Below are 15,734 nucleotides of genomic sequence, written 5' to 3' on the forward strand. Positions count from 1 at the left end.
GTTGCTGTGAATTTCTGTGAAACAACCCGTCCTTATAAAAAATTAAGTTATAAGCGAGATTTAAATTAAAAGTAAAATCCTGTCCAGGAGCAAATACTATATTATAGATCAGGGCTGTATGCGTCCCGCCATCATTATAGTTCTTATAATTACATAAAGAACACCAAAAGATGCATAGGTTTATCTTTCCTGCGAATAATAATGCTCGCCCACAAGTCGCAGTCCGCTTGCAATCCTATTCAAAATCTGTCACAATATTACATCAGTGTTACAGAACATTACATGGACGCCGTAGAAATGGTCGATATTCAGAATGAGCTATCACCGCCATTCCAGCTGCCAGAGATAGAAAAGGAATCGGTTCCTTTTCCAATTACTTTTGGAACCGGTTCCTGTTTCTCGTGTCCCCATTGTAGCCATTCATATTCAAAAAACTCCAGCGTAGAGAGGCACATGCTGACTCACAGTGGAGAAAAACCACCTTTTTTTATTTTTTTTTTATTTATTGTTATTAAGTTTAATTTGTAGAACTCCATTTTAATTTTTATTTTTTATATATTCAATAATATTGTTATTGGGTTTATAAAAACAGTTTATTTTTAAACAAGCATTATGGATAATGCCTTCAGAGGGCGAAACAGCTGTCACGCGTAATAATAATTACACAGCAGAACTTGTTTAAAAATAAACTGTTTTTATAAACCCAATAACAATATTATTGAATATATAAAAAAAAATATATATAAAAAATAAAAAAATAAAATAAAAAAAAAAGAGAAAAACCACTCTTTTTCCAACTGTAACTATTCACATTCAGAAAAATCTAATTTATATAGTCACACACTGACTCACGGAGGAGAAAACCCATACTTGTATTTGTGATTTGCAAGTGACAGAATATCAAAATTCATTACCCATACGAGCAAAAAATCAGTAAGCAAGTCAATGAGGCCCGTGGTGCAATGTGGGTTGGCCTGGCCTGTTATAATGATGAGAGTTAATGTTTTGACGCAACGTACATCTCTTCAAAGGATGTAAGTAGTAAATTGTACATTATAGGAGCAATAAAAATAATGTCTTTTGCTAATCTGGTTTTGTAGTGGGGTAGGTATATACGCAGGTGCCATGTCATTGGCTAGAATGGTTTGAATTTTTGTGAAATTCTTTGGCCGCGTGTAAATTAATTTCAGACATTGAATGCTATAGGTTTGTCTTTATGTCCAAAATATCAATTTCTTGGAACAATTGAACTTCACGTGATCAGCTAATATGTTTAGTCGCTAACTTAATTATGCTTCTAGCGAATACGATAAGATGTCACTAATGTTTGTCTCATTGAATATTCTACATAATGTTTTGTGCAGTGAAGTCTGCATGTAAACATCATTTTTAATTGTTTTCTGTTTACATGTTAAAAATAGCATTTTTAATATCTGTGTCTATAGACATTTCCAACATATATAAATAGTAACATAGACAACATATATAAATAGTTGAAATAAATACAAATTTCCCTTTCGGTAACTAACAAACAGTATTCACACATTTATAGTTTTTTTAAACGATGAAAAAGGTTAGCTTTAAACTACAGCAAGCAGTTTATATTTCCATATTAATATTTGTACTGTATAAAATAAATTATTATTATTATTATTTTCTCAAGTATAACTTTCGTAGATTTAATATTTTGAACAAAACAAACATTTACACTTTTATTCGTATAGATAAATGATGTAGTGAATAAACTTGTTAAGATCTTTCTGTGAATTCAGATATGCGACTTATGTAAATATATCATGAAATATACAGTTACTTTAATATCAACAAAATTCCAAAGTAAATAATCTGGCTACATAACATTTTCATTAGATTGCTTCACAGTCCGCAGTTATATGTTCACAAAGATGTCTCCGTATTCTATTTGCTACTCCAACAAACAATACACTTAGCCTTGTGACAAATGTATACCAATTGAGTTCTTCACAATTTTAGCTGTGAAACAACCACTGCTGTCCATACGAATCTATGTACAACAGACTATAATTTTATAATCAAACAGAAAAATTATTATTTTTATTATGGCTACAGATCATTATGTATTTGGATTGGTAGATGGGCAATCATTGTTTGTTTTGGAGGCCGAGGCAACAAAAAAATTAATCATTTTCAAAAAATGTTTGCTCTATCTATTTTCATAAGATACAGTCAATTCTGTTTTTACACGATTTTGATATTAACACTGTGCAATGGAACCCATCTCTAATTTTCGAAAACATAATGCTCAGTATTTTTTAACAGTTTTCGCCCCATGTAACAACAGAATTAACCCTCTCGAACATGAATTATGAAATAAGATTAAGGTTACTTTCAATGGTTAGATGGGTACATTAAATGAAGCTTAAAGTGATAAAGGGTTATAACTTTGGAATACAAAATAATTTAATGCATTTCAAGTAAATATAAGAAATGTGGACAAGATTACTGTCAATTCATCGAGTCCCTGTTACATTGGATCGCGACGTTGCCAGAGAAATCGAAAGAACCTCGAGGCATTTTCATAATTTATTTATTTTAATTTAGTTTAGTTTAGTAGCCGCACCACACTACCTTGTGTGCGTATTATAGCTGATGCTTGTATATGCAATCACTTTGCAACTTTTCGATGTTGGTGAAAAAATTGAAGTCTAAATGTCTTGATCAGTACATTATCACACATTATCAGTACAAGATCACCCAGTGATATTTTCCCTGTCCAGAAAATTTCATCGTCGGAAACCATCGGAAAGAGCAAGCAGACTCAAAATTGGACATGAAATGACACTAAACTGCGCTATATAAATGCAATGTTATTATTATTACTACAATCCTTATAAATTCATTTTAGGCCTATACTGTAGAAATTGTTTAAAATATAAATATTTTTCAATTCTACACCAAAATCCTGTAAACAAAAGAAGTTTGTACACAAAGCCCACTGCAAATTATTGGTTGATATTGGCATCCCTTAGAACACATAGACCTATTATGAGGTTGAATGGTTTTTGCAAAGACATTAATATAAAACCAAAAAAAATAATGGTGTAATAGCTTCACACTACAGAGCATATAAATATATTTACTAACAGTTTATAATGGTCGAATTTCAATACTTTATTGTATGTTGTACAAAGGAGAAACAGAAATCGAAGAAAAAACGTCAAAAACTTTTAAAATTTACATGGAATAAAGTTTTCATATGGTGGTGAATTTTTGAAATATCAATGTATCTCAAGCAAGGTCTAAAGTTGTCTATGGCACAGTTGTATTTGAAAATATCATTGGGATTACAAAATGGCAACTTTTCAAAGATCACTAATTTTTATGCCACATATGAGTATCTCATGTTGGAGAGGGTTAAGTGTAAAGTGGACTGTTTTAACTAATCCATGCGTAGTAAGCCAAAGATTAACATTCTTTTTCTTCCGATATGAAACAAACAGTTTGTCATTTGTCTTATTTTTTACATTGATATTTTGAATTTTCATTTAAATTGCTAGCTGAAAATGGTTGCAATCCAACACCTTTGCCACAGGTCGCCACAGTTCACCCCAAGGGGTTCGTTATGTTTGGTGACTTAGCAGGGTGCCCGGGTTATTGGGGTGAAGTTTGTCCAGGTCTTGGCGGCAGATGCGTCCGCCACCTAATGTGTGGTAGGCTGGATTGGGAGAATGGTCCAAGTAGACCTTTTCACCTCTCTGCCAGACTCTCTCTCAACCCATCGCCTTGCATCAGTGAGAGGGATGGATTCATGCGTCAGTCACTCCTGGACACACTCAGATTCCTATCCACACCTCATACCTTTTTCCTTCTTAGAACTTTCTCTCCTTAAAAAGACCCTCCACACAGCATCGCCAAAGATGACATAGGCCCTGATGGAAATCATTTTCCTCGGAGGCTCCTGAGTTAGTGCGGAGTTAATGTAAGAAACAGTTTTTCTGTTTTATAGATTAGATTTGCAAATAACCAATGTTTCAGCTTGCACTCACAGTGGAAATGATGACACATTATATATCAAATTCCTGTCATAAACAACAAAAACCAATTTAATGACGGTTCAGCTAATCATTTGAATGTTCTAGTGAGACAAACATATTGACGGCTTTATTAATAAGATTTGGATGTGACATCAGTTTTGTTTAGAGTACATTGGTAATTCATATTAATATGTAGGTATATATACCTACTTACACAGGTACATAAGTACCTGTACATTTGGGCAGATATTCTTAGTTTATGACTTCATCAAGCTTTAGGCATGATTAATAATATGTCAGAGGCTGAGTTGGCATTTTGTCTGGGTCCCACCCATGCATAGTAGGTTCAATTCCTCGGTTGGCTAAGTCCTCCATCACGACACAAGCAACTGTGATGGTAGTAGGAAATTTTCAAATATTATCAGGTTATTCGTAATCTGACAATGTTTGTCTTTCTTTAAAAAAAAAAGTAAGTATGTAGATGAATAATATTTCACTTAAATTTGATAAATTATAATCATAAAACAACTGGCGGAGAAACTATAAACTTATTTTAACAGCATTATTAAAATCTAATGAACTCTAATAAACAATAACCTTTCAATTTAATATTTTTTACTATGCATATTGAGTGTTCTGAATTAATCTAAACAATAAAGTAGAAAATCTGTATGTTGAAGTAGTATAAACCTCTCCAACAGAAAGACTTGAACGATGGGAACATTAAAATTTGCATAGCTTTTACTTTATGGAATTTGTAGGTCAATGCATCTATTTTCAACTCAAAAGAGGCATGAAGCTGTAGGTATATAACTCTTACACAGACTTTTTATTTCTTCTATTACTTCTATTTTTTATTACTTCTGATTTTTTATACTTTTCCTATAAATCCCAAAGATGGTGTTTTTTTTATAATTTTTCCTAGAATTATTCAAAGGCATTTTAAAATATAAATAAAAATAATAAAAAGATATTGAGATAACAGAGTGTTCAAATCTATTACGATAAATAATGAAAGTATAAATTCTGTGCGTTTTTCCCAAATAGTACAAACAAATAAATAAGTTCCTTATTTCATAACACGTGTTTCTACTGTTGTGGTACGAGAACACCGATGGAAGGCCGGAAAACACTTTATCTTATTACTTTATCCCGTGATCTCAACAATCACTGCCCTCTGAATACTAAACATTAAGTAAAAGGGTCTGATTTCCCTTTGTCTTTAGGTGCGTAACTACCTATCAGCTCTTGCCGAAATGCTCTGTGATCTCCATGCTCAGAAAAAGGGTCTATTTTCCCTTAGTCTGCAGGTACGTATACAAATACCGGCACTTGCCGAACTACTGTGATCTCCACAATCACCGAGCTCAGAAAAAAGGTTGAATTTCCGTTAATCTGTAGGTACGTACATACCCACCAGCTCTTGCCGAACTACTTAAGATACTGGAAATATCTCATATTTAAACTAAACATACAAAGAATAATAAAGCCAATACAATAGAAAGTTAACCTTACTAGGAACATTAACAAGTTCCCTTTTTTTCACCAAAATTGCCCATGTGTCATGTGAATTGCTTATTTTTCTTAAATAAGACTTAAAATTTAGATACTTAAAAAGATATTAGGATTGCACTTGGAAGTTTAGTTTCATTTCAAAAAGTATCTTTGCAATTATTGGGTCTTTTTTGTTTAGAGCAGTACGTAATAAATTTATTACATACAACTCTACACATAAAAGCACACACTTTCTTGTTTAGACCAGTACGTAATAAATTTGTACGTTTAGAGCAGTATGTAATAGATTTTGGGAGATTTAAAAATAGACAGTAACCAAGGGCTTGGGAAAGTAGGTAGGTAGTTAAGCTTATTGGTCAATGCATACGAACCAAAGATATTAGAAGAACGAGATGTGCTATGAGCAGTTCATACTGTGTGGAATTGTTTGGCCGAGTGTCGCCGGTTTTGTTCACCAATACTACTGCAAACCTTCGCTTACGCTAAGGTATCCGCACTAATACATAGAACAGATTTCTGTACGTACACGTCCCGATACCGTTCAAAGTACCCTAATTAGGTAGTACTCCGGCTACGGTCCGGCGGCCAACATAGCATATCTCGTTCTTCTAATATCTTTGATACGAACCTAACACTTAAACATAACATTTACAAGGTGAAATTGTTTTTAATTCTAACATTCGTAGCATAGTTATAAGACATTGTGTTGATAAGGCCATTAGATAAATAATTATTATAGATTTGGACCTTATTTGTGGAAATGCAGGGGAAAAATAATATGTTTTTTGGGATAATAATCTTAAAGTAAGAAATGGCTGGAAAACTATAAATTATTTAATTAAATTTGTTTGGAATAGGTAATGTGGCATTCTGGAAGGAACATCACATGTTTAAAAATGTAATCAAAATGGACTTCCATTTATAAAAAGACAACAATAAAGTACTTTAGAGAACACAATGTTTGAACTGTGTAAAAAAGGTTTGTGCACATTTTAATGATGGATTTAACAAAGATAAAATGTGTGTCAGGTTTATAGATAGGCTGCTAGAGTTTGCTGGTGAAACAGATTAAACCTTTTGAATATTGAATCATAATAAACGGCTTAAAAAGAAAAGAGGATAAGATAAAATAGTTGATTATAGATAAAAAGGGAATGTTGGTTAAATGTATTCCCACTGGAGCTAAATTATATGTAACAGATAAAATAATAATAATAAGAATTTATTCCAGAATGTATGCAGGGGTAGTGCAATGAAATACATTCCATATTTGAAATAATTTTCATAATTAGAGTAATAAATGATATGGATATTTGATTTGTTAATGCAACTGGGATTTATATTGAACTGACAATGTATTCAATAATAGTAATTTCAATAATTAACATTTTTATAAATCCCAACCAGGAATTATTAGATTCCTTGTCAAATAAGATTTTACACTCAAAACACTTCAATTATCTCAATCAAACGTATGTTGACAAATTTTCGTCAAACAAATGGTTGAGAATTGGAGAGTTAAGAGCAGAAATAGAAGGATTTATGCTTGCCATTCAGGATTGAGTCAAATGCTAAAAGCCCAGCTACACTACTCGCGAAGTTGATCGAAGTTGACCGAATACGATATTGTGGGCACGAACTTCACTTCACTTCGCTTCGGGCAACTTCGCTTCGCTTCGCCCGACTTCCGATTGTTGTCGGTAAATGCGCCCGAGTCAAAGGACTCGAAGCGTTACTCGCGAAGTTGCACGAGTGTGTGGGCACGCACTTCGAACTTCGGCTAACTTCGTCGAGGACTTCGTCGAAGCGTCGAAGCGAGTAGTGTAGCTGACACTTAAAAATTATAGGAAGCATATAATCAAAGATACAAATCAAATTGATGATTTATGTAGAAAATGTTTGGCTTTTCAGGAAACTATAAAACATATTATCGGGATGTTCTATATTAGAGCCGTCCGAGTATACATTTAAGCATAATCAAGTTTTAAAAATAATTCACCAAAGTTTGGTAATTAAACATAACTTGATTGACTGCCGTAATATAGTACCATATTGTGAATACGAACCAAATTCATTTTTAGAAAATGAATTTTATAAAATATATTATGATAAAACTATACTAACAGACCGAACGATTAGTCATAATAGACCCGATATTGTTTTACATGACAAAATTTAAAAAATAACTTCTTTCATTGATGCCGCTATTCCAAATTCCTGTAATATTCAAAAATCTGTTTCTGAAAAAATAAGAAAATACACAGATTTAGGAAATGAAATTAGAAGAATTTGGCATTCTCAGACTATAAAAATATTTCCATTTGTTGATTCGGCTACTGGCATTATACCTAGCTTTCTCATTCAAAATTCAGGCGTATTAGATCTGTCAAAGAATTTATACATAAAAATACAAAAATCAGTCATTTTAAATACATGTAGAATTACGAAAGATTTTTCAAATATTTATATTGAGGGATCAGTAGGATTTATAGGTCCAATTAGAAGTTCTACCGAGCCGAACCCTCTGATATGAAAATATCTGGAGTCGGTGAATTATTTTCCCATTTGATCTCTGGTGATTTGACGTGTTGTTTTTGTATTTATTATGCTTATATAATGCACTTGCATAATGTGGATTGACTAGATGATCATTTGTGGAAAAGTGTGTGGAAGGGTTTAGTTTTTCCTGTGGGGAAGATTTAACCCGGACATAAAGTTGGAAAAAAAAAAAAAATTATTTCACTGAGGATGGAACCTTCTTACCCATTACTGGAGTCGACAACTCTACCAAATGGCAATCGGGTAGGACCGACATTTATTTCGTATATTAACTGCTGTAATTTCTTTCAATTTCAGAGAAATGGGTAAATATTTGTGCGTGTGTGTGTGTGTGTGTGTGATTGCCACCAAAAGTTGATAGCTGCTCAGAATGAAAAAATTGCTTAAAATGGAAAACTATTTATAATATCTTTGCACAACTGCCATTTATTATAGTAGGTACAAATTATTTGCACAAGTTATCTTGAAATATTGTAATTTAAGCAGTAAAATAATTAGTTTCAACTGTCTATAATATATAAAGATAAACAAATTGTAGCCACAATAGGGTATGGCTTCACTTCAATCCCTGAAATTTTCAAACAATTTTTAGCGTTAATGATATTAAATAGATTAATTTAATTTAGATTTACGACTAAGGACGGGTTGTTTCAGAGAATTTGAACAATTCATCAAATTTCAACGTTCATTTTCAAGTTCTGCGAAAGATTTTTTCAAGTTCTGTTTTTATTTCAGTTTTGTCAAGCAACTAGCCTATGATGACATAATAACAGAACTTGAATAGGACTTTCACAGAACCCGAAAAAGAATGTTGAAATTTGATGAATTGTTCAAATTCTCCGAAACAACCCGTCCTAAATAATTGAATGCGGGCTGCGGTTTTCAAGTCCATTATTATGGAAGGCAGTATAACATTACCAAATTATGTAATTTTCATGTGTTCGACGAAAAATATCAATTTTCATTGAAGAAAATCAAGAACCACTTATCTAAATAATAATAATAAAATGTCAATTTAGTAATACGATTCTTAAATCGATACCTCTATGTCTGTGGAAGAAAAAATTCAGTCATGTGTAAAACGTCATAAAAAAATACGAATTGACGAACAATTGAAAACTAAAATCGTTAACTCAGTTTGTGCAGCTGTCACAGAATTGACACTTTAAATGAAATGCGAGCAAAAAATTGTTATGCAAAAAAAAATCACTTCCGCATATTTTATCGAGATAAAGATAACACGGAATTATTAATAATAATAGAAACAAAGGCTGCATGTGGTCACAGATGAGAAGATTGGCCGCTGTTATTCTTGTCTTTGCACAAATAATTATCCTGACAGCTCTGCTAACGTATGCTGGGCTTTTTTTTTCAACGGGGTCTTGAGTTATTTGGTCAGGCTGTTGAAGCGAGACAAGGCAATATATTAATTTTAAACTACAAAGATTTAGCTAGAAGATCAGAAATTATAATAAGTCAGGTGGTTATCAGCTGACAGGAGGCGGCGCCTGTAAAATCATTTTTTCTTCCAAAAATAAAACCTAGCTTTATCTAGTTCAAGTATCTTCCTCGAAAAAAACAATAAAAACCCAAAGGACCTTCAGTTACGTAAGCATAATACGGTTGTTATTGAAGCATTTGGGCATATGCATTGTCTGTACAAGGGCACAAAATATAATAATGTAAATTTGCTTACTGTGAATGGTATCCCTTCAACGGAGCCAACAGCAAAACATTGGTCTCCTGCATTGCACGCACCACTCAGCACTTGATGGCAATTCATATTTAATAATAACTATAGGTCGATCAGTATCAACCACCGATATCTAAAATTAACGATTATATAGCCCACATTTCACAAAAACACAAAATCGAATATGACATTTAAGCCAGCGGACGACATTTTACTATCATTGCGAACGGCGGCCACAAATTTTGATAATCAGCAAAACGGTGATACCAGTGGGAAATTTAATAATTTAAAGAACCGAGGGTTGCTATGTTCAACAAAGTATCTACACATCAAAAGTCCGCAATGTTAGTTTTATTGTTATTGTAAAATATTATGTGATGATATGTAAAATCTAATTGTTAAATAGTTAAGCACCATAATAAAATTTTTTTTTTAAATTTGTTCGTAATTCCTCATTTTTTTTAGATTGTGTTGCATGCTTTTATGTATTTGTAATATTCAATAATCTGGTAGGTGCTTACCCTAATGCACAGCACATGGCATCCCCTTATTTTACCTTTTTAAAATACGTTTGGGTAATTCTTAACCATAATCTTTGAAGTGTATTAATATATTTTCTAGAGTATTAAGCCCGCCTTTGTTGGGGCTATTTTTACGATCCAACACAGGTCCCAGCAACAATTTCATAAACTGTTATCTCCGTTGTAATCTGTTGCAAATAAACGCTTGCTACCATGGTGGTTTAATATATTTATTTTCTTCAAGATTGCTACGAAACGCTTTCGCCACAACCGTTGCACAAAAAATTGCAGTTTATTGAACGTTGATGAGAAAAAACTGAATGTATAATATTTGTATAGTTCGCACATGCTGCAAAATTTGGAGAAAAACCATTTACTTGTTCCGAATGTAACGATATTTATTTAAGCCTCGACAAGTGAATTTACAAAAAAATAAAAAATATATTCCAGAATGGTTCCAGAATGGTTCCAGAATGGTTCCAGACTCTTGCTGCAAAATTCGGAGGAAAGCCATTTACATGTTCCGAGTGAAATCATTATTTGAGCTTGCAAATCATGTACTTACAAAGTTATTCCACACTCAAAACCAGTCTTGTGTTTCTGCAATTATAAATTTCGAACTTTGGAATTATCTGCTGGAGGAAATAATTACGAGTGCAGTTGTTGTAAAATTGTAATTGCGGACGATATGTTTCAAAATTCGGAGGAAAACAATTTGCAATTTGAGTGCAATGAATGCTGGTAGAAATACACGTAAAATCACTCTTAAGATAAAACCAGTCTTGTGCAAATGTAATGATAAAATTCGGATTGTGGGCTCATACTCTGACGCAATTTGAGAAATAAAAAATGTCACATAATTATGTATCTAACTACAAAAAAGTGATTATGATCCCAGTATATAAATCCGGAGATTAAAAAGAAGTAAACAATTACCGCCCAATATCCTTATTATCCAACATTACAAAAATACACGAAAAAGTAATAAAAAAACAAATTACTGATTATACAGATAACCAAAAATGTATTAACCCTAGTCAATACGGTTTCAGAGATAAACTTAGCACACAAGACGCAATTGCAGAATTAACTAAGCTTATTTACAAAACATTAGATAGAGGCAAAAAATGCTTAAGTATATTCATTGACCTCCGTAAAGCTTTTGATAGTGTCTCACATTCAAAATTAATTAATAAACTAAATAATATAGGAATTACTTGCAAAGCTAAAACATGGTTAAAAAGTTATCTCTATCAAAGAACTCAACAGGTTAAAGTAAACAACGAATTAAGTGAAATAGAAAATATAGATTTTGGAATTCCACAAGGAACTGTTTTGGGACCATTACTATTTATTTTATATGTAAATGAACTTTTTGAACTCCCAATCATTGGAAACATTATATCTTACGCAGATGATACAGTGATAACTATTGAAGGAAATTCTTGGAATGAGGTCGAAGTATCAGCTAATAATGCCATGAATATCGTTAAACTATGGTTTAACGAAAACTTATTGACACTAAATGTCGAAAAAACAGATTATATACCTTATAGCCTAACAGGGAATATCTCAAATGTAAATCTAAACATAAAAATTCACGAAAGAAATTGCCTCCTTAGAATCGCACCCTGTAACTTAAACTGTATAAACATTAGTAGTAAAGAAGAAATAAAATATCTTGGAATAATTATTGATAATAACATCAAATGGAAAAGTCAAATAAATTCCACAGTAGACAGAATGAAAAAACTGATCTATATATTTTTTAGACTAAGAAATATTGTATCATTAAAAATACTAAAAGATATTTATTATGCACTTGCGCACTCTGTACTACAATATGGAATCGTGGCTTGGGGGGGTGCATATAAATCATCCCTACTCCCATTGGAAACTATTAAAAAAATATTAATAAAAATCATCTTAAAAAAGCCATATTACTACCCAAATATAAATGTTTTTCAAGATTTCCCGGTTCCCCCACTTACAAAAATTTATGACAAAATATCACTTCTACAAATACATAAAGATTTCTCTAGTAAAAATAATTTACCACAATTGAATATAAGCAAAAGAATAATATCTGAGGACTAACCGTGCCACTAGCACGAACCACAACAGCACAGCATCACTATATATTCAAAGGTGTAAAATTATTGAATAAATTACCCCTTGATATACGATCGGATGAAAACTACGAAAAATATAAAAAAAAAAATTAAAATACTCTTGTACCACCTCATAACTTTACTTACTGTTTAGAAATATGTTTTTGCCTTTTCAATTCTTTGAATCATTTATTAACTAACCTATATTTTTATTACTTTTATTGTTATTTTTTGTTAAATTACTAATATTTTTTTTTAATTTAAACAAATGTAAAAATATTTTGTTGTCCTCTCCTAAACACAAGCAGCTGCTTTATTAGGAGAGTGATTGAAATATTGGTGTTTATATTGTTATAAAATTGTAACCTTGTTTATATGTTTCAATAAAAATTTTAAAAAAATGTATACGGTGTCCGGAAACTCGTACTCCAAGGGTGAATAAACATCATATTTGGAGCCGATTTTGTCGTAAAACTTTTGAATTGGAAAAAACTATTTTAAAGAATGCCTTACATCGCTTAAATAAGTTAATTGCTCTTAGTAATATTTTAAAGTATTTTTTCTCTTTTTACTCTGTGCACTCTAGACTAGATGGTACCTTGCACGAGTCTATCGCTATCCTTTTCATTTTCAAGAACAAATAGCATGCGCACTCTCTTTGTTTTAATGGACGGACAGCTGCTATGCTTTGTCCTCTTCTATCGCATGGGATGGTTGGTTGAGACCTCTCAGTCGCACACGAGAATTCGCGGCATGTTTTCAAAAAGTTTTAGTTTTCAAAATTCGACAACCGGAATTCGGGACTGATTTTTAGTAGGCAACCTTATACCATCGTGTTCATAATGAAATAATCTTTAATTTCATATAATTTTTATTCAATAATCAGACCGGTGCAAAATGCTTTTTCGATTTACCTGTTTATACATGGCAACCTGAGAGTTGTGACCGGAAAAGAGTAGGCAACCTAACGTTTGCATATTCTATGGGTTTCATACTTTCGATTGGTATAGAATTTCTATAATAATCAAACCGGTGAAATGTTTTAAAAATTATTTTTTTTAATTATTAATTTATCATACCCTGGACTAAAATTTGCTAGGCAACCGATATGCAATATATTTATTGACATATTAAATTAAATATAAAATACGTTTCATCAAATAAACATCTCGGTGACGGTCGTTCTTTAAGGGATCCTATACTAAAAGTAGAAGAATATGTGACTGGGAAATATTTAAATATTAAATTCATCGGTTTGAGTTTTTTGTTTTTTTTTTTTGGTTAAGGTTTTCTTACATGAATAAAGTCAATATTGGGATACAGATGTAACTGTTATTGCGAAACTTCCAATAATACGTGTCCGTACCGAGATATTTATGGGAACTTGGTCACGTGTTACAAAAAATTCTGACGGTACCTACGCTTAATATATTTTTCTGAAGTTTAAAATAAAGGAAATGGTGAATTTTCAGCTGACAACACCGCTTGTCACTTAATACGACTTTTTGCAAGCAGTTCTAAGCGGCCACGAATCTGTGTTGTGAATAATAATAATTTAAACGTTCTTATTAGCGCAATTCCGAAGTGTCATTCGCGTAAAATTCTGTTTGTGATTTCGTGTATACGTAAACAATTGGATATAATCGAGGTAAGTCCAGTTTCATTTAAAACATGTTGATAACTTAGATGTCCTTGACGTTTGACAAGTGAACGGTCCACACCGCGCTAGGTAAAAGAGAGTAGAAACACAATAGTAAAAAGCACTGAGAATTAATTGCTGTTTTGATTGAACGACAAAACTATTTTGGCGAGGTGTCTTTTGTATTTTCTCTGGAGATTACAGATTCTCACTGATTCGTATTTTTTTGCAGCACAACTATCATTTATCAACGATTTTTTAAAGTTTTAAAATACATATTAATGAAACGCCACGAATCTCGTATTATTTCGAATATCTCGTTTTTAATATACTAATAATAATATTCACATAATATTATACATCCGCTCGTAATCACCATAATTATCTTTTTCGCATGTAAAATTATGTTGGCACTCTTTTATTTTGCTAACGTTAGTACTTATAAAAATACGATAGATAGCTGTGTTAAGAATCTCCACGCTTTTAGAATGATTTAAACGTATTAATAATTTATTTATTTATTAATTTATTATTTATTTATTTTAATAATTTTATTTATTTTCAATTTGGTAGGCGGGAATGGGTACCGCCGCCCTGGGAACCATTTATTGGATGACCTGATCACCGGAGTGACTTTTGAAATGTATTTGAATTAGGGTACATTATTTATAATAATAATACTTGGATGACTTGCATAGCGCCGTTTTTGTGCAAAAACACCTCAAGGGCGCTGTACAAACTTATAATACATTTCTACAGTGATCTATGTTATTCTTAACTATTTATGGAGAAAATATACAGTACAATACTTACCTGGTAGGTCACTTGAGATTAACACTTAATTAACATTATCTAATTGTTTATTGGCGAAATTTAGATACAGGATTTAGAACTTAATTGAAAAATTGAATATAACTGGACTTTCTCTTAGGATTGGTACATTTAATTTAAGGGTACGACAGCTTAAAAATGCTGCTGCTTATATGGATAAATATACATCCGTTTGCAATTGATTTATGATAATAATTTATATTCCATTTTTTTCATTCCAAACACAAATTATATAAACACATTTCCAACCATTCATTTGTAAGCATGGTTTTAAAAACTATTTGTGCTTCATGGTTCAATGTCATTTTATGTCATGTTATGTCATGTCATTTTACTATCATGTTCTTCTCCTCGCGACTGAGGATATTGACCTCTCTGAATTATATCAGTATCTACCTAGTCTTTTAGATTTTAGAAAGCCAAAGTTCTCAAACTATTTGTGCTTATTAACTATTAATTATTAACTTATTAACTATTAACTTATTAACTATTATTAACTATTCTCAAACTATTTGTGCTTCATGGTTCAATGTCATTTTATGTCATGTCATGTCATGTCATTTTACTATCATGTTCTTCTCCTCGCGACTGAGGATATTGACCTCTCTGAATTATATCAGTATCTACCTAGTCTTTTAGATTTTAGAAAGCCAAAGTTCTCCTGGTGCAGTTTTATCATTTTAAATCAGTTCTGCAAAATTACAGATACTGTCATTTTTATTACAAATTTCAGTTGTGGAGAATGTTCTAACTATAATGTTATGGCACAGGTGCAGGTTATAGGATTGTGACATTCACTGCTCTATTTATCCATATTAATCCACATCTTCTTGCACATGCACATTTAGGACG

At 31.9% G+C, this 15,734-nt stretch overlaps 2 protein-coding genes across 16 annotated transcripts in view; one reads left to right on the top strand and one right to left on the bottom strand.

Annotated features, from left to right (window-relative positions):
- Rbcn-3A (rabconnectin-3 alpha) overlaps positions 1-10,008 on the bottom strand; it is a 140,739-nt gene extending 130,731 nt beyond the window's left edge. For all 12 annotated transcript variants that reach the window (XM_089641798.1, XM_089641812.1, XM_089641809.1 and 9 more), the window contains exon 1: positions 9,784-10,008. In XM_089641798.1, coding sequence (XP_089497924.1) covers positions 9,784-9,870 — 87 coding nt within the window. In that variant the 5' untranslated portion in view covers positions 9,871-10,008. The remainder of the gene's footprint in view (positions 1-9,783) is intronic.
- Positions 10,009-13,912: 3,904 nt separating this feature from the next.
- EndoA (SH3 domain containing GRB2 like, endophilin-A) overlaps positions 13,913-15,734 on the top strand; it is a 241,762-nt gene continuing 239,940 nt past the window's right edge. For all 4 annotated transcript variants that reach the window (XM_089641843.1, XM_089641865.1, XM_089641856.1 and 1 more), the window contains exon 1: positions 13,913-14,060. The gene's annotated coding sequence lies outside the window, so the exon portion shown is untranslated. The remainder of the gene's footprint in view (positions 14,061-15,734) is intronic.

This window comes from Hesperophylax consimilis, chromosome 2 (genome assembly GCF_061612785.1).
Source record: "Hesperophylax consimilis isolate HC1 chromosome 2, BYU_Hcon_1.0, whole genome shotgun sequence".
Lineage (NCBI taxonomy): Eukaryota > Metazoa > Arthropoda > Insecta > Trichoptera > Limnephilidae > Hesperophylax > Hesperophylax consimilis.